The 20007-nt window shown below is 36.9% G+C and overlaps 1 protein-coding gene across 1 annotated transcript; it reads left to right on the top strand.

Annotated features, from left to right (window-relative positions):
* The first annotated feature begins 9570 nt into the window (after nucleotides 1–9570).
* Nucleotides 9571–18488, top strand: LOC127976491 (leucine-rich repeat-containing protein 1-like). Its single transcript, XM_052580938.1, has 9 exons — nucleotides 9571–9707; nucleotides 11188–11266; nucleotides 12055–12144; nucleotides 14973–15029; nucleotides 15124–15187; nucleotides 16490–16564; nucleotides 16811–16955; nucleotides 17206–17324; nucleotides 17475–18488. The coding sequence occupies exons 2-9, from the start codon at nucleotides 11193–11195 to the stop codon at nucleotides 17631–17633; spliced, it is 783 nt and encodes a 260-aa protein (XP_052436898.1). The 5' UTR covers nucleotides 9571–9707; nucleotides 11188–11192; the 3' UTR covers nucleotides 17634–18488.
* Nucleotides 18489–20007: the final 1519 nt, after the last annotated feature.

Here is a 20007-nt window from a genome sequence, read left to right as displayed (position 1 = left end):
GGCCACATACAACTGCTTCTGCTTCTTTTTTAAATTTTTTTTTTAATTATATTTTGTTTTTTTTACAATCTTCAACTGTAGTACAACTGTAGCCACTTTTGCCTTTTAGCGACCATTCAGAGCACAGACCCATGCATGAAGCAACAGAGAGCACCTTCAGGAGAACGAATGTGTGGAGGAGAAGACTAGCGGAAACTTTTCAGGCTAATGCTGATTTAAAGGCTCCTCCTAACCATGATGCATTACTGACACAGGACAGCTTCCTCTCCCTCTCGCTGCTGTGCATCCATTTAAAAAGCCTTTTCCTTGTGTAACCTTTACCACAGTGATATTGAAGAAGAACTCTGTCAGAACAGTGAGCAGTGGAGGGCTTTTATAACTGTGTCAGCGGGTTTGTGAAGAGCACACGTTTGCTTTGCTCCCAGTGCGTGTACAGCAGTAAATCCTGCACACAGTGCTGATGGACTGACCACCAGCATTGCTTGCAGTGATGTTCTGGCATTTAATGAATTAAATCTTCCAGATCACAGATGCATTCAAGTGCTGTGCCCAGTGACCACAGTGCATCCAGGACCATCCTATCCTACACCCGTCTAAGGATAATCCTATTTTAGTGAATTCCAGGATACTTTAATCAAAAGTGTCTTTGAAATCAGACATCTAGTCAAAAATTTAATGTAAAATGAAGTTTTTCACACAAGAAGCCAAAGAAAAACAAGGTCAACCACTGTGAACCGGGTGAAATTACATTCGTAATTAAACTATTTTTTTTTTATTTTATTTTTTTTTTTTTTATAAAACTTAAATAGATTAAGTGTCAGGCCTGAAGGTGACCAGTTTATTTATTTATTTTATTCCTAAGAAATACATATCAAAATGTATAAATAAAAGATTTCTGTCCTATTAATAGCATTGGTCTCCACATTTTTTGTATAAATCTTTGCTGGGATATAAAAAACGTTGAAGCTGTTTTATTATGAACATGTGGAAACATGAAACGCCAGTAAATTGGCCGTGTATCAGGCTTTCCCCTCAAGGGCTGAGTGCTTGAACCGAGTGCATTCCGGTTTTTAACCACTTATTGTAAGAAGCTATGTCAACTATTAAATTCAGTTATTCATGTCTGAGCATGTTCATCTTTGATTTTTTTTTTTTTTAGTAGCTGAGACATCTATTGTCCAATTAATACATTTAATGGAAACTACTTTTAGTTTTACTTTAGTTGTGCACAGTTCATAACCATTCTGTGTTCATTTCCTTGCTTTCATGGTGTTTACAAAAATAGGAGTTTTTTAATAATGTTCTGGCTGCTCTTTTCTGGGCATATGAAAAATAAAGCTTTCACTCAAGCATGAAGATTTAAGAAACCATAAAAGTTTAATAAAGTAGTCCACACAATGCATGTGCTGTATCCCAAGTCTTCTGTAGGCGCACTATAGTTTTCTGTGAGAAACAGATGGAAATTAAATGTGAACATTTTGACACATTTATCCAGTTCCTTATAAAAGCAGCTTGGGGTGGGCCATATGGGAATTTTTTTTTTGGGGGGGGTGGGGGTGTGATGTGGGGGCAGTATCACATCTTATCACAGTCTTTTTTATATTTTTTTTAGACATTAATTTAGATAAAATGATTTTTTCCTCTCCTTTGTACCATGTGTGCCCAGTGTGACTGTTGGATTATACGCCAAAAGTGTGCGGTTTAGACTGAGCTTGAGAACATGCATCTTAAAGCCTGTTTCTCATCAGTTTGTGTGTGAAATCTCTTATCATAGACGTTTTCTGGAATCTGAGACTACTTGTTTGGCCTAAAATGTGAGGAATGCTGTGAGGAGAGTTAATGGTGATGAAAGATGTGTGTAGGGGAACCAGAGGCTGTTGGTCAGAGACAGAGACCGCTTGGATATGAGGGACCTGATACCAGTCACCGCGCTCTCAGCAAGCACTGCAAAGCATTTTTAATGTTAAAGGGTTCGAGTGTAAGGGTGTGAGATAGGTATTGTCTGCGATAATAATGTCATTGTGTTTGAAGCTGAATTTGTCACTACATACATTTTTTTTTTTTTAAATGGTGCAAATTATTGAAAATTATTAAAATTATTGCTGCTGTATTAAAATCAGTATAAGTTGATGTTGTCAGTTATTTTTATTTGTATTTATTTTTAAGTTATATTGTCAGTTACACAATATTGTCAGATTGGCCTAAAAAACTTTGCTTTCTGCCTACTGTTTTATGAATAACATGAATTCAAACATACTACTCTTTTTCTATTATTAGTATTTTTTTTCACCTACTATATAGTTGGCAAGTAAACTGTTTCGGATGATATTCGACGGCTAACCCTAACATAAGCTTCTACTTTAATGAAATGTTGACCCAAAGTTTCATTTTGAAAATGTTGAGGTCATTTAATAATTTCTAATATAAGAAAATAGATGTCATCATTAAAAATATCTCTGTGATTTTTTTGCAATTTAGATTATTTTGACCTTGTGGATCTGTTGTGTTAACTTTGTGTTTAACTGTATTTGAATCCAGTCAGGCTACAAATATTGACAGAGGGCTTAAAAAGGTTAATGTAAACTTGTATTTGCTGAAGGGTGGAGGACGGGCTGGTTAACAGGAAGAACAGGTTGAGTGGTCCGCCTGTCTGATAACACGCCAGTGTCGTGATGGTTCTTTGCCCTTGTAGATTTCTAGTTTCATCAGACACCTTTTATAAACAATAGCAGCCATCGCAAAGGAAGTATTGAGATGAATGTGGTGTGAACTTCCGAGTCTATTGTGTGCCATACCTGTTGCACTCTGGGAAGTTTCTGTGTGTCTATAGTATTGTCTAGACAACTTTCTCTTCCTGTGCAGCACTAACGTTTTGATTAGAGAGGGAGAAGAGGGATTGGAAACAAGAAGAGCAGCGTTTCTGTTCTTCTCTATTTGATAATGGCCTGTTTGTTATTCTAGCATAGTTTTCATGTTATTTAATTCCATTCATAACTTGGTTAGCCTGGTTCCTGCAGGTGTATGAGGTCAAGTGCAGTTGAATAGTTCAGACTGGGGGTAATAGGACCCAAGGCTATGTGGAAAACATGGACAGAAAGAATCATGGAATCTAGCTGTAAATATAGATTTTACTTGAATGGAATTTGGCAACTTTTTTTAATCAATCAAAAGTAGTGCTGTATACTTAAAAAGACTGCTGTTGAAAGTGAAGTGGGACGTGTGAATGACAGAGACAGTTTTGTCTACTTCACATACTGAAGTAATTCATCTTTACAAAAGATTCAATAAATCAACGTTATCACAGTTTTTGATCATTTTTTTTATTAAATCTTACGTTCAGACAGATTAAAACAAACATCAAATTACAAAAAAATATAAAATACACACACACAAATATAAATAAATCCAGTTGGAGGGTGCATGAGTTAATGTACACAAATGTCACAGGGCTTGCAAACTTAAAACATCCTTGGTAGCTCTTCAGGGAGGTACTCAGACAGACCGGAAAATTAATATAACTAGACCAATATAGAAAATCTGATAGCACTTTTAAATGTCAATCAAAATATGTTTTATACACAAATGTCAACAAAAATGAAGGAAGGAATTTCTTTCACTATTTACAGGGTATGTAAAGAATGTAAAAAATGTTTTAGGCAATTTATGACCCATTTTAAGAGCTGCACATAGTGGTGGGCGATATAGCCTCAAAATGATATCACGATATTTCAAAAATATTAGTGATAACAATATTTATGATATATATATATATATATATATATATATATATATATATATATATATATATATATATATATATATATATATATATATATATATATATATATATATATATATATATATATATATATATATATATATATATATAATATATATATATAATATATATAATATATATATATATATATATATATATATATATATAATATAAACAACGTTTAATTGGTGATTGCAGCTGGCAGTCAGCAGCATTTATTAGTGCAAACACAATGAAGGGTATTTTCCAGTGAGCTACTGTCATCGATGACACACACTACTAATCTGAAGTGTGAATCTAGTGTCATAAGATGACAGCAGCAGCTGTGTGTTTGACTTGAAGGAGACCGATCGCTCTAAGGGCCCTAGCTGGGGTTTGTGGGGCTCCGAAATTGTGTATATAGCACAAATATACAAATTAAACCAAAGTTAAAGATTTTTCACGTTTGTAGGTGTCCAGGTACAGAAACTGAATAATCAAATGTAAATATCATTACATAGTCTTTACTGTATAAATTAAATATAGATTGTTAAAATTACACACACACACACAAAAATGATTTTTCAGTTTTGTTCACTTTACCTGAACAATTCATGTTGAATTAATGCCATTTTGGCTATTTTTCATTTGAACATGATTGTGTCATGTTAATCTGACTTAAAACTGTCACTCGTTGGTTTAACAAAGTTTTCATTTTGAAAGAACATGTTTCAATCAAGTACCTCAAAATAAGTTTTACACTTCCCACCATGCTTTGCACAGGACTGGATAAGGGGAGAGAAATGTTGAAATAAAGTGTTATTTTATGCAGTTTTTAGTAAAATGTGATAAGGATATTTTTTCTTGTCTAATGCTCTATTATGTGGGCATTTTATAAGACTTTATATTGGTGTATTTTGTGCGAGTTACCATTGTGGTGAAGTGTGGAGCTTGTGGTTGGGTTGAGGACCTGGTTAAAAGAAAGTCTAAAATACTTAATTAAAAAAAAGAAGCTTTAATGAGAGTGCTAGTGCATGATGTACACATAGTAACATCCTTAAGCTGCAAACAACTAACATCATGTGTAAAGAAAAGTTATATCTTACTTGCTAATGTTTTTATAACACTTTGGCTAAACTTGCATGGACAGTGGTTCTACATGATGTAAACATATTATCTCTACTCATGATATTTCATGTAGGATGAACTAAAACAAACTGAGTAAACTCAACTAAAAGTAGACATGTCCTTATAACTTGATTTATTCATGTCCAAATAACATTGTACAAACATGTGGAACCACTGTCCATGAAAGAATCATGCTCAGCCAAAGAGTCATTTTTTGAGTGTACAAAGTAATTCAGTAAAGAGCAGTGAGTGGTTTTCTCCCATTTCATTTCTTGGATTATCATTAAGGACACTGACAGCAGCTAGTAAATTAGGAGCGGACACTTTAAGAGTAACACTCCATTTCTTTCCCTAATGTTTACTTGCACTTAAGACATAAATGACCATTTTTTCGAGGATACTTTCAAGGTGACAATTTTTTATGTATTTGTCTTTTCAAGAGCAAAAAGAGACAAAACTCAGTTTGGTGTTTAAGAGTTGTAGACGCGGCCTTCTGCATGCACATGGTACGCACCGAACAACCGTGCGGCTGCTTTCATGTCTTTTTGTGCTTGTATGTTTAAGGCACGGGAGGAAAACGATGAAGAGCTCACTATTTGCACAGCTCTCCATTTGCTCAAAACTCTGTTGAGTTTTTCTGCTTCTGTTTGAATGCTTTAAACCGTTTTGAATGTTTAAATTGGCAAGGCTTAAAACACTTGCAATTGATAAGCTTTCATGACGTCTTTTTACGCTGGCGTCAGGAAGTCGGATGAAACCACCATCCCCGACCCCTCTCTCCATGAGTGTGTGCTCGAATATGCTCTAGAAGATACTTTGATGTCATCAACCCTCTAAGGACACCTTGGACAGATAGGTCTCATGTCAGATACCTGATCCGCAGAAAATGCCTGGATCGGAACCGATACAGATCCCGAGTATCGGATCGATGCATCCCTACAAGCTATGCAATATCGCGTTCATTATTCAAGATGAATCGCCTTCGATAATAAACGCGATATTGTGTAGCTTGTCGGTGATCTACGGCTCTGTCTATTCAATGGTGCTCCATTTGAAAGCAAGTGATGGCGATTTAGCGGTAATCACAGAATCGGATTTAATGACTGTGCGCATAATCATATCGTTAGATATATCGCCCAGCCCTAATTTTCACAGGAAAATACAATAAACAATATCGTTTACATGTACCGTGTCAATTCTCTCTCTCTCTCTCTCTCTCTCTCTATGCATGTGTTTGAAACAAAGCAACGGCAAGTCATGCGCCTTCACACTAGAGTTTACGGTACGTCAAACACAGGTACATTGCACATTTGTTCAGATGAACTGAAGAACTGCGCAGATCATCTGACGGAGAGTGGAACTCTGAAGCACTCAGAACAGAGTGTTCAGCGAGTGATAATATATACTTGCTAAACTTAGCCTCCAAATCTCACACTGGAGAGTAAAATCTGAGAATTTATTAGCCATTGACTAATATTAGACGTCATTTAGTCTCCCAGAGTGAAGATTTAGTCGCATATGCGAGTGATTTACTCTCATTGAAGCGCTTGCTTCTACACACCTGTTGGGTTTGTTTTGTTGTTGTGAGTGCTAGGGAACATATTTTCACCATACGTCATCGGGTCACTATATCACTGATATCGTGATATGACACTTTTTCTAATCATGTAAAATGTATTATCCTGGACTGTATGATCTACCACACCCCTGGCTGCACTGTAAAATGAACTCTGTATGAGTGATGTTGGACAATTTCTATGATAACATACAGTATTGAGACATAAAATTACATGATTTACATTTCAGATACAGGTTTTCACAAAAACAAAAATCTTATACAACAGCATTTCAGCCCTAAAACCATTTTTATGAAAAGGGATAAATCAAGCATATAAATTATGATGTCAGTTTAAACAGTATAAAGATTGATGTCTTAATTTAGATTTTTAGAAGACAAATTAACTTCTTTCTCATTTACAACTCCATGTGTTTGCTGCTTAAATACATGAGTTGTTATTTGAACAGCAAAAAAGGCTTGTTGGAAGTGCAAATCCATTCTCTACTGTGAGGTGGCACTTTAGGAGCGCTGAAATATTGTGGTTTGCCCGGTAACGGCTGTACACATAGCAGCTCTGCTCTCATAAATGCTGCTTTATCAGGAATTATTGGTCAAATGAAATAAAAATGCCAAGGACTGTATGAGGACAGTCGGTTCCCTTCAGATACAGTCAAATGAAGACATCTGCACTGCGTTTTCACTTGAAACATGCAGCTCTCATATTTATTCAATGACATCATTGCTTTTTGAAGTTTAATCCAGCCTTATGGCGGCTCTTGTCTTTCTGTCCGCAACTGTAAGACCTCTTGAAATTATAATTAAGACATTTATTATACCATTTAACATATTTAAAACTTTTTATGGCCTTAAGTTTGATACTACCTAGTTTTGAAGGAACCGCAGGAGTGGTGATGCATTTTGGTAGCCTGACTGAAAAACACAATAGCCCCGGGACATCAAGCTAGCGATTTTGCATGCGTCAGATGACCGTTGTATTATTGTCTTTCTGATTCTCTGGTTATGTTTGATTATTTCCATACAAAAACTCCAAATCAGTGAACTCATAAGGCATTATGTGAAGACTGGCTGACCAATCATTGAGAGGAACACTGTGTCTCTGCTGCTCATGCAGATTACCTTTATTATCGTAATAAGCGTGCATTGCATACTGCTCCATTCAGTTTTGCTGTTTGGCATGAATAGCCATTCCTGTGTGTTCACGTCCTCTCTAGAGACCTAAAGCCAGCAGGTACAGTGATGGAGTCAACTGGTCTCTGATGAATTAAACTGTAAGGCAATGATAAACATTGTAGTGTAACCAGTCTGTAGACACAATCCACACTTTTTCGGTTCCTCACACAAAGCAGTTGTATAACTTTGGTTCGGCAGTGTAAATCATCATCCATTTTAGTTTTATAGAAAAGAGCAGCTTGAACATTCTCCTATTGTATTTCCTGAGGAAATACAAGAAAATTATACATATCAGGATTGGAATGACATGAGGGAGATTTTTAATTGATAAATCCATGACACTTTTTTTTCTTCTCAAAATGCAGTATATCCTTTGAAAAGCTATTTTTCATATCGAAACTGATGAAAACGCACAACAAAGCTGATCCACATATGAACTTGGTCAATACTTATCTTATATACAGCCACTGGACTAAAAATCAGTCATCGCTTCCAAAATGAATTCATCGGGTCATCTTGTTAATGCTATAAATTAATTACGATAAAATAAAATGTTATCATGAACAAGAACTTGAACAACATCACATTAGAACACAGAAATTCCAGAATGACATTTTACTTACATTCAACTTCCAAAAGTGCATTCGTCTGTACCAAGTTACATTCATTTAGTTGACTAGAGCTATGTGCTGTCCAAAAACATAAATGGCATTAATAAAAACACTAACACTAAGCTACGCAATATCGTATTCATAAATGAATGTTATTCATCTAATGAACATTATAAGACAGCTTGTCAGTGATCTACGGCTCTGTGTATTAAATGCATCTGAATAATTTCCATCTGAAAGAACGTGATGGAGATTTACCGGTACTATTAATCACAGAACTGGCTTTTCCTGATTAATCGTGTGCATGACAATCACATGAGATTTATAATGCAGTCCTTGTTTGTTGTTCACAAAGTACAAAGTAAATGAGGACAACTAGGATGACGGGTGTATTCAAAGCGCCGCCATTACTGTCTAGGGTGCATGGAATGGTGTGCTGTGATTGGTTGAGCGGATATATCGCATTCTGCAAAAAAGGGAGACTGGCGTTTCTCGCGGTTTGGAGAAAAAGGGAGAAAACATGACCTAATTTCACAAAAGGCTTGAATGAATCACCATGCGCTCACTTTCAAAATGAAGATGGCTTTAAAATGCATTGGGTCTGCACTATAAGAGAGCTGTATGGTGTATTGTGCAACAATCACATAATTGTAATAACAAAAATACTGTTCATGATCATTGTTTTAGGTGAGATTAATATATATTTTTGAAAAAATGGTGCCCCTCTACCCCTCATAACAAATAAAAAAATACTACACTATAATTAATTCTACATGAGAAAATGAAGGCTTTAAAAAGATCAGTATCTGTGATCGGATCGGCAGATACTGCTATCTGTGATGAGTGATGAGCCTCAAAAATACTGATCGGAGCACCCCTGTATTGTACTATAATAAACACAAAGAATATTGGATGATATATTTATATCAGCATTTTTTACTACCTAATATTGGTATCAGCCCCCCCCCCCCCCCGCCCAAAAAAAAAAAAAAACCATAACGGTGAGGCTCTAACAATCACAGCTGAAGAGATGTTTGTTTGTTTTGGGCTCTGCTGTCTCTCTGACTGTGCTGTTTTATGGGGTGCTTCAAATGCACCTTTTTCCTCTCGTCAGTCATGGTACTCAAAATCAGTACTGTGAATCAGTACAGCCTCAGAATTACCCATAATCCTCCGTAACACTATGTTTGGAATTGGCATATTAGTGTACTTTCGTTACGTTTTCAGCAGTATTTACTGTGCTTTTTTGTATGTAAGGAATAACTGCATTGGCAAAATATGTATTATACATATACTTATTCAAACTGCAGTAGCAATTAATTGGTGTTTCTTACTCTCTTTCAGCCATTTTTCAATTTGACTAAGCTGAGAATACTTGGCCTAAGTGACAATGAGATCCAGCGGCTGCCGGGAGATATTGCTAACTTCAACCAGCTCGTAGAGCTAGACATCTCTCGAAATGGTAAGAAGCCCTTTGGTTTATCAGACCACTGTTTAATTACTTTACTTGTCTGTGAGAGACTTTGGCCTCCCGTGTCTTGTTCTTCCCACACGCTTATTCCAGAAGCTGGGTTTCTGTGCTCCACAATTACATACAACATTTCAGCATCCTTCACAGTTATCCCCAGCCTGGATCGCAGAATCTCCACGCACACATTTCAGTTATTGTTTCAGCTATTTTTACTGTTTTTAATTAAGTGGCATTTTTAAAAGTAGATTTCATGGTTTGTGTGGCATGTATCTTTCTTAAAGTGATATTAAAAAAAAAAAAAAAATATGTCCCCATTTAATCTCCTGCATCTCTTTCTACATTTTTTGGACTTTATTTCTTCTTCTATACAGTATAGAAGATATTTTGCATAAATTGTGCCATATATTTAAAGTGGGTTGAATGTTGTTTGGACTCTGATATAGAAGAAAGAAATGCATTCTGGTTTGTAGTCGTGAGCATGTATAGCCTACTGTAAATGACTTTTCAGTTTTCATTTCATGGTTTATGCTCTTTTTGTGTTTACACACTGTCTTGCCATGGTTCCTCCCTTATAAATGGACATCATATTAAAGTTGAACTCTGATCTCTCTTAGTTAAAGCACCATTTTTATGGCAAGCACATAAATGATTGAAATACTGGCTTTGTTCCAAACCCCTTTATGCTACCTTGCTTTCTACATAGCTTGGTATCTTGTATAGAAGCATCTGAAATGGAACCTGTAAAGGATTTACAGCAACAAATGCTTCATATTCTACAAGTATAAATGTAATTAAATTTCTTCGTATGGCACTTGATTTTGAACATTAACTTAATAAAGACAAACGTACTGGGAGCTACGATGTTGTTAATCAGTGATGCATGCTTTTGTTGAAACCATCAGCCAGCTTTACTTCAACTGAATTTTAAATTAATCATGTTTAACAGTGGAATTCCTGGTTGAAAAACGGAATTATCCGGAAATGTTCAGCAATCAGAGAATCACGATAAGGAAATTGCTGCAGAAGAACACTTAAGTGGCCCGGGCGCTCCAGTGATGCAGTGCAAATTTCCCTCTACTCTCAGAATACTCTGTAATATCACTATTATATATGGTAGACATCTTTAAATCGCAGTTCCTATGGGAAAAATCCATCCGGAACCATGACCTCTATAGCACTCCTTCCTTGAAGAATACTCAACTCACAGCTGATTCCAGTAAAGGGTTGCATTAACATTACACTGACAACGCAGCGCTCTTCTAGTATAAAAATGCATAGCACTTTTAGACTTTTAATGCCATCTTGCATGTTTCTGTAATGGACGCATGCTATGCTAGCTTAAAATGTGGTCAAAGGAAAGCATCTTAATATAGGCATATGTTTGAACCCATCATTTCGACAAGAGCAAGGGTTTTATTGTTGTACGTGGATTAAATCTGTTTCTTCTGTTTTTTTTTTCTCTCTCTCACAGACATTATGGAACTCCCTGAGAGCATTTCATATTGTAAAACCCTCCAAGTAGCAGATTTTAGTGGAAATCCTTTGACAAGGTAATTGTGCATTTCAGCTTTTGTGTGATGTTCTGATCCTGTATAATTGCTGACACGTTTTATAATGAAGAAATGCTGAAAACCAGTCAAATATTTACTAAAGTACTGCTGTTTTCAGATTATCTAAATTAACTACAGTTTTGTTCAGCTTTGCTGCTGTTGCCCTAATTATAATGTTTTGTGAGATAAATATTTATAGTTTGTAGTATAATTAAAAATATATCACACTTAAATTTGCTTCTGTAGTTATCCTCATTTTTGTTATTAGTTTGTAGTGAAGTTAAGTACTTTTTTTAATCAAAGAGAAGCATATGTACTTTATCTATTTGAAATTCTGAGTAGACTACACTGGCATGTCTTAATTGCATGTCTATTACAGCACAGATACGTTGACAGCATCTCTGCGGTTTATTGACGATATCCTAATAGCTGTGTTGTGCTTGACAGGTCATGCGTTATGCATTAGCACTGGATCCACTTTGGCCCACTTTGCCAATTTGTTCCCCCATTTTGCTGCATGTTAAGCAGTGCTTGAGTGCTTCTGTATTCTCTGGTTGTTTTGTATCGCACAACCATATGGTGTAGCTTTAGTTTACTGGCACAACTATCTTGTTAGCAATGATTTGTTTGGTTCAATAGTGAGTGATCATGTTTTGCTGGCATGACCATGTTCATGATTCACTCCTCCATCTGTTCGTTCACCTGTCCGCCAGAGCACTTTCGCAGTAATTCTCTTGTCTTTCCCTGTGCCAACTGTGAGTTATATGTTTGTTTTTGTTTTGTTTCAGGTTGCCAGAAAGCTTTACAGAATTACGCAATTTAACATGCCTTTCCATCAATGACATTGCTTTACAAGTACTTCCAGAAAACATTGGAAAGTAAGTGTTTTTTCTCCTCTTGTTTTCCCAGTTAGTTTTTGTATGTAGACCAGATAGTCTGCTTTTTGTTTGCAGTATTTAGAGGGATACGTTGTCTTGTGATATCAGCAGGGTTTGATCTATGACGAGATTCTCAGATGATCTTGTGATCAGTAGATTACAGTTGGAAACTGGGCTGACTTGATTCCCTTTATCCACCCTAGCTGTGAAGTCTGTCTTCTCTGTGTTGCTGTTGTAGGACACTCATGAGCAGCTGAGATGGCTGCAGTAATCGACTAATTATCCCATGACTTGATACGATATCAGAACAACTAAAACCAGTAGTCTAATTTCAGACGATTGATTTCACATTTTCAGATTTTGGTAATAGCATTTATCCTCAGGGAGATTTTTGACTCACAGTCAGAGGTTTCTGGTGAGTACTCCATGACGCAGTTTGTCTCCAGAATGACAGTGTTTCCTAAAAACAGTCCAGCGTTCATGTGAGTGGCTCGGCCTGTTATTCCAGTGGATGTTCATATCACCTCTCACCATTGTCTCTGCAGTAACTTGGACTTCTTTCAGATTGAAATCTGGGAAACGTCTGGGTACCTTTTTTGTTTTCTTTTCCACAGCTTTCTTCATTTCCTGTGTAATTTCCTCTTCCGTGCCTGTCGGCCCTCTATCTCACAGCTCTATGGCAGTCTTTTGCAATCTGAACCTTTAGAAAGTTCCTAGAAAAATAATGTAAATTCATGACATGGCAAGGCTAGTCTGTTCATGACCAGTGAGAAGTTAATCGACTGGGAGACTAACTACTGTTAAACATCTTGACAGTATTTAAGTGTTGTTTGTCTCGAACCTTTACTAGTCTGATGTTCATCTTTCACTGTTGCTGGTGTGATGAAATGATTTCTGTATGTCGATTATGGTTGTTTTAATCACACACTAAATGTTAATAAAAATGCAAAAATGTCTCCACATTTCTGCTCCAGTATTCAGTATTTTTGTAATATTTGTTTTTGTGATTTGACACATTATCAAATATGTGATCAATATTATAATTACTATTAAAGAAGTAAGATATTACAGTTTACTTAAAGGAAATTAAGGATATTTTTCTTTCTTTCTTTGCATTGCCATTATTTTCATTATACTAAAAATAAAAATGCAATGGCACTTTTTTTTCATGGTAGTATTTGTTGTACTGCCTGTAAAAGAAAGTAAAATATATGAGGGCATTAAGAGAATTGTGGATGAATTTGTACTTGCCTTACCTTAAACACAAGCATAATGCCTGAAAGAGGAAATGTCGCTGGTTTATCTGGCTCAGTGAGGCAGAGATGTTTTCTCAATGAGCAGATATTAGTATAGAGCTCAATTCCAGAGGGTTCTTGTGATCTTTTAGCTGACATCTCTCCTCATTGCATCCTCTCAGTCAGCATACTATAGTCAGCTCAGTCACACATATGCACATTTGGTTGATCATTTTTTCGATTAGCAAATGAAAACATTAATGTGCAGTAATGAGACACTACGAGTGATTGCAGACAGTTATTACTGCAGAATTCAAAGACTGAAATACTCCATTCGCTGCTGCCTTGAAAACTAATCCTCTTTTTTTTTCTCTCCGTTTTCATTTCAGGAGACAAACCTGATTAATGTTTGTGTGACTTTAGCTGTCTGTATAGCCTTGAGCTCCAGACATTTGAAAGCGTGTTGAACTCTTGTCCGTTCTCCGGGTTGATTAAATGTTCGTGGAGTTATAGTGACAAATTGCAGCATTTCCTGTTTTCTAAGTCAAGTCGTCCCTGTGACTGACTGTAGAGGTCAAATCACATTTCTTCTTTCATCTTACTTTTTCCATTTTTGTTTTGAAACCCTTTAACCTTGAAAGCTGTTTGTGTAGAAACGTGAGTGGTTTTGTCTCTGAATTACTGGCTTGTGTTCAGTTTGAACAGGGAAGTCCTCTTGCCCTCTGCTTGACTGTTACTTTACTTGGTTTAGTTATTGTTTTTAAAACCAAATCAGGTTTTAAATAGCAGGAAGCCCTGAAATAAATAAACTGAGATGTCACTGCCCCACTTGTGAGGCTCTGAGCAGTGAGCATGCGCTGGAAGATTGTGATTCCTATCTCAGGATGTGTGTTGAGTGTACTTCCCTTCTCTCTGTCAGCGGATAGATGAACTTTATCTCTGTGCATATTATTTTTTTGCCCGAAAACGAGTAGACATTTCTGGTGGAGTTTGCATTGGTTACTTAGAACTTTTGAATAGTAATGTGTCTTGGTTTACACAAAAATATGAAGTAGTACAATTGTTTTCAACATTAATAATAGTCAGGAATGTTTCTTAAGCAGCAAATAAGTATACTAGAATGATTTCTGAAGGATCATGATAGTGAAGACTAGAGTTATTATCCTGAAAATTCAGCTTTGATCACAGGAATAAATTACATTTTTTAAAATATATTTACATTTAAAAGTTATTTTACTTTGTAAAAATATTTCCAAATATTACTCTTCTTACTGTATTTGTGATCAAATAAATACAGCCTTGGTGAGCAGAAGACTTCTTTTAACTTATTTCAAATTCTGACTGTATATGTGCTTATGGTTGAGGCATGATATCATTTAATGATCTTTATGTGGACATGGAGTAAGCTTTGTGTGGTGAATGTTACTCAAATAAAATAAGAAGTACCATCTCTCTTAATGACATGTATGGTGGCCCTGAAATGCAAATTAAATTCAGAAAATACAAAATGATCTACTGCTCAAAATGTGTAATGGTTTAAATATAACATTATACAGTACTTAAGATTGTGCAATGTTTCTATCTTTCATCTAGCCTCTGTCACTTGGTATCACTGGAACTCCGAGAGAACTTGCTGACATTTTTACCAGAGTAAGTGTACGCCTCCTGACGCTGTGTGTGTGTGTGTGTGTGTGTGTGTAAGGCAAAAGAAAACTCATATGTATTCCATTTATGTTTCTCTCAGGTCTCTGTCTCAGCTTCAGAAACTTGAAGAACTGGATGTTGGAAGCAATGAACTGTATAATTTGGTAAGTGTTGAGAAGATTTTCATGACTAGCTATAAATGGACTAATAACAATAATAATGACTTTGACTGCACAAGGTTTTGTATAAGTCAGCTGTCACGCCGTCTCTGAAACTTTATCAGATTATTGGGCTGAATATGAAGAAGGCATCATGTTTCATCCCAAATTCAAGATGGTTATTTTGCATAAAGACATTGGGTCTCATGAAATATGTACGTAAATTTAGAGTAGGGATGCCACAATGTTAGTTTTGACTACAGTACAGACCAAAAGTTTGGACACACCTTCTCATTCAAAGAGTTTTCTTTATTTTCATGACTATGGCAATTGTAGATTCACACTGAAGGCATCAAAACTATGAATTGACACATGTGGAATTATATACATAACAAAAAAGTGTGAAACAACTGAAAATATGTCATATTGTAGGTTCTTCAAAGTAGTCACCTTTAGCTTTGATTACTGCTTTGCACACTCTTGGCTTTCTCTTGATGAGCTTCAAGAGGTAGTCACCTGAAATGGTCTTCAACAGTCTTGAAGGAGTTCCCCGAGAGATGCTTAGCACTTGTTGGCCCTTTTGCCTTTAGTCTGCGGTCCAGCTCACCCCTAAACCATCTGGATTGGGTTCAGGTCCGGTGACTGTGGAGACCAGGTCATCTGGCGCAGCACCCCATCACTCTCCTTCTTGGTCAAATAGCCCTTGATGCCTTCAGTGTGACTCTACAATTTTCATAGTCATGAAAATAAAGAAAACTCTTTGAATGAGAAGGTGTGTCCAAACTTTTGGTCTATACTATATGTGGTAATTGCATAATAAAACAATCACAATTTCTAAGATTATAGATTCATTATTATAGATTTACCTTTTATGCAACAAAAACTCCCTACAAACAAATAGCAACTTTTATATTAATGGTTTTATTGCATCATTCATTAGGACATGCAGTTAAATACTACTGGGGCTCAGAATAATAGTCATCTCTATTAAAAAGGAAAATGGATTACGGACAGTTTTTATTATATGAAATTCCTTCACACAATTTCAGAAGGATACTTTATATGTTACTTTATGTTACATGTTTTCGGTCAGTCTCTTGAGATTCAAACAGTGGTCATGGACTGTTTGTCCAAGACTACAACCCTTGTTTCCATGAATGTTTGACAGAGGCTGGACTTAATACAGGCTACTTCGGAATGCCATTTCACACATTTTTTGCATTGGCCTGCATTCTTGTGCATGTCGGTAACAGTGACCTGCTGTTCTCACTGCTCCATCTGAACTCTGTCAAACTTGTTTTCTTGCAGCCTGAGACAATAGGCTGTCTTGTCAGTCTGAAAGACCTGTGGCTGGACGGAAACCAGCTGTCTGAACTACCACCGGTAAAGTATTTCTCACATATCCTGTTGATTTCATTTTCAAAAACTGTCAGTCTATCGGACTGTCGGATCGGTAACCACACTTGTTCTCCTGCATAGATTTTGTAAACATGTTTGACTGCATCAGACATGTATTATGCTCCTTTACATTATTTTACACTTGATTTGAACTCGATATTTATTATTGTTCTTTATTAATCAAGCACGAGCTACTCGTCTTCCTATATATGTACACTTTCTCTGCTTCAGGAGCTGGGGAGTATGAGAAGCCTTACCTGTCTGGATGTATCTGAGAACAAGATAGAGCACCTCCCAGAGGAGATGGGGAACCTCCTCTCCCTCACTGACTTCCTGGTGTCCCAGAACCTCATAGACATGCTGCCGGAGAGCTTAGGTCAGTGTTCAGGACCCAACTACAAACTGCATTGCCTGTGTGTCTGTTTATGTGTGCTTCTGTTTGGTTGTTGTCCTTGGAGATGGATGGAGTTAGTTTTTTCTTTTAAATAAAGCAGAGCTTATATTAATTGAACTGTTGTACTTGTGGTTAACCTACTGATCCACTGTTGTTGTTAAAAGCGCACAATAGTGAGCTGTGAGTTTTAGTTTTATGCAGTAATTATTCTGTAATGTATGCTTTCCCTTAGGAAAATTAAGACGGCTTTCAATATTGAAAGCAGATCAAAACAGATTAGTCCATCTGCCGGAGAGCATAGGCAACTGTGAAAGCCTGACAGAACTAGTGCTGACAGAAAACCAATTGGTGGTAAGTTACAGCACCTGATCCATAATGATCAGGTCCATAAAACCCTTAAAAAAACCTTGGCTTGCTCATTAGAGTTGTCATGTAGTCTTATCATTGGTCATATGCATTTTATAAGATAAATCTCTCCTTTTGTTTTGTTTTTCTCTCCAGAGTTTGCCAAGAAGTATTGGAAAACTAAAGAAACTGTCCAACTTCAACTGTGATCGGAATCGTCTAATGTCTTTACCAAAAGAGGTATGCCATCCTAGTCATTGGGCCTTCCTTATTCACGAAACACAGGCAGAACATTTCATAAGGCGGCAGGCTTAGGTGACATAACTGTAACATAGTTATTTCCAATAGTTTTTTCCCCCATAAACTACACAAATGTAAATTTGTATCTGCTCTTCGTGTTACTGTGCTAGTGTTAAAACGTACAACCTGTATATTTTGTTCCAACCAAAGTCACTTAAATACACATCGAATTGTAGTTCTTAGTTTAAATAATCATTTAAAACATCTTACTTACACTTCACACTCCATGGGTGGCAGTGTGTGTTTACTGTACATATGCAGTTAATACAGTGGTGCCTACGGCAAATTCTCAGTAACTGTTCTGATACATTTGGAACTAGTTTTTCTTGCTTTTGCTAGTTTACCCTTTCACTATATATTTAGAGTATGTAGAGACGAGTTGAGCAACACTCTCCCAGAGTTACTGAAGGTCAAAGTGAAGTGATGTGTTGCTAAGTGTGGTGACCCATACTCAGAATTTATGCTCTGCATTTAACCCATCCTAGTGCACACTAGTGTTGGGCCGATAGACGATGCCATCGTAATGCCCCCCCTGGCCCTGCCCCTTTTTGAATGCACAATAATTTTTTAGTTTCACTATCACTCAAGATTCGTGATCGCACTGTTATGATTTATGATATTTTGATCTTGAAATCATGTGCAGTTTGAACAGCCTTAATCATGCTGCTCTTAGAATTTACAGTCCTTTGTCTTTAAGATTAAAATTCTCCATGATAACAGCGCTTTTCTAAAATATGATGTTCACATTCAGAGTGTTTAAATAGTAAGACTTTGCCTCCTTTGTTAAAACTCTCTCAAAACCTCTTGTTTTGCCTCTTGCTTGAAGCAATAGCTCAAACTTGCATTGGCTTAAGTACATAAACCGAAAGCACTCATGACAGACATGCTCACACAAGAGGTGATGTGTGAGCGCGTCTGTCATGAGTGCTTTAGTTTACATGCTGACTCATGCGATATTAGCCCTGCTGCTGCTGTAATTATTCTAATCAAAGATAATCCTTACACTTCCTAACCAGCAAATCCAGTTCCAGTGCCGGATTCAGTTCAGTGAAACTGCACTGTAGGTCAGTCAGTGTTATTAACATACTGACCTTAGGCAACCTGCCATCACCCGTCACATGACTTTGCCTTGCCTACCCAATACCCATACATCCTGTAGTGCTGTGTTTTTGTGGCATGACTACAGTACTCGGGATGGGGTCGCCCATGGCACACACACCCAGACAAACACAGCCCGTTGTGTTACTGTAACTGTGTAACGGTCCTCAGGTTTTTTATGTTCTTGAGAAACCCTCATCTCTTATTCTTGGAAGTTTTTTTTTTCTCCTCTTCCATGGGTTTGTATGAATGAGGAAGCTTGTTCTTTAAAACCATTTGCTCAGCTGTGACCTCTCTGACCTCATTCAGTGGACACAACACAAGAAAATGCCACAAAATGTAATTTTCTCATATTCTTTTATTTCAAGCTATGTCAGAGTGTAGGGTAATGACAAACTGAGCAAAATAATTGTGTTTATGTGTTCTAATCATGATTATAAATCAGTGTTGTTCTAAATTTCTAGACACAGAGTTTTTGTACATGTATTTATTTTGCAGTCACAAACAACATGTTTGGATTTATCATAGTTCGTCACCTGAGAAGGTTTTACACAGATTTAGTTGCAGGAAATAGCACACTGGCCTTGTGTAGGAGAAAAAAACTGGCTGTAATTCACTTTCATTGACATCTGGCAACCCTGAGCGTGAAACCTCAATCAATCAATCAATCAATCATTCAATCATTTATTTATATAGCGCTTTAAACAAAATACATTGCGTCAAAGCACTGAACAACATTCATTTGGAAAACAGTGTCTCAATAATGCAAAATGATAGTTAAAGGCAGTTCATCATTGAATTTAGTGATGTCATCTCTGTTCAGTTTAAATAGTGTCTGTGCATTTATTCGCAATCAAGTCAATGATATTGCTGTAGATGAAGTGACCCCAACTAAGCAAGCCAGAGGGGACAGCGGCAAGGAACCAAAACTCCATCGGTGACAGAATGGAGAAAAAAACCTTGGGAGAAACCAGGCTTCAGTTGGGGGGTCAGTTCTCCTCTGACCAGATGAAACCAGGAGTTCAATTCCAGGCTGCAGCAAAGTCAGATTGTGCAGAAGAATCATCTGTTTCCTGTGGTCTGGTCCTGCTGGTCCTCTGAGACAAGGTCTTTACAGGGTATCTGTATCTGGGGCTCTAGTTGTCCTGGTCTCCGCTGTCTTTCAGGGCAGTAGAGGTCCTTTCTAGGTGCTGATCAACCATCATGTCTGGATACGTATCTGGATCCGGGTGACTGCAGTGACCCTCTGATCTGGACACAGACTGGATCTGGTGGCCACGGTGACCTTGGA

The sequence above is a fragment of the Carassius gibelio genome, chromosome B17 (assembly GCF_023724105.1).
Source record: "Carassius gibelio isolate Cgi1373 ecotype wild population from Czech Republic chromosome B17, carGib1.2-hapl.c, whole genome shotgun sequence".
NCBI classification, from domain to species: domain Eukaryota; kingdom Metazoa; phylum Chordata; class Actinopteri; order Cypriniformes; family Cyprinidae; genus Carassius; species Carassius gibelio.
The sequence above is the reverse complement of the archived record's forward strand: the minus strand, read 5'-3'. Positions and strand labels throughout refer to the sequence as shown.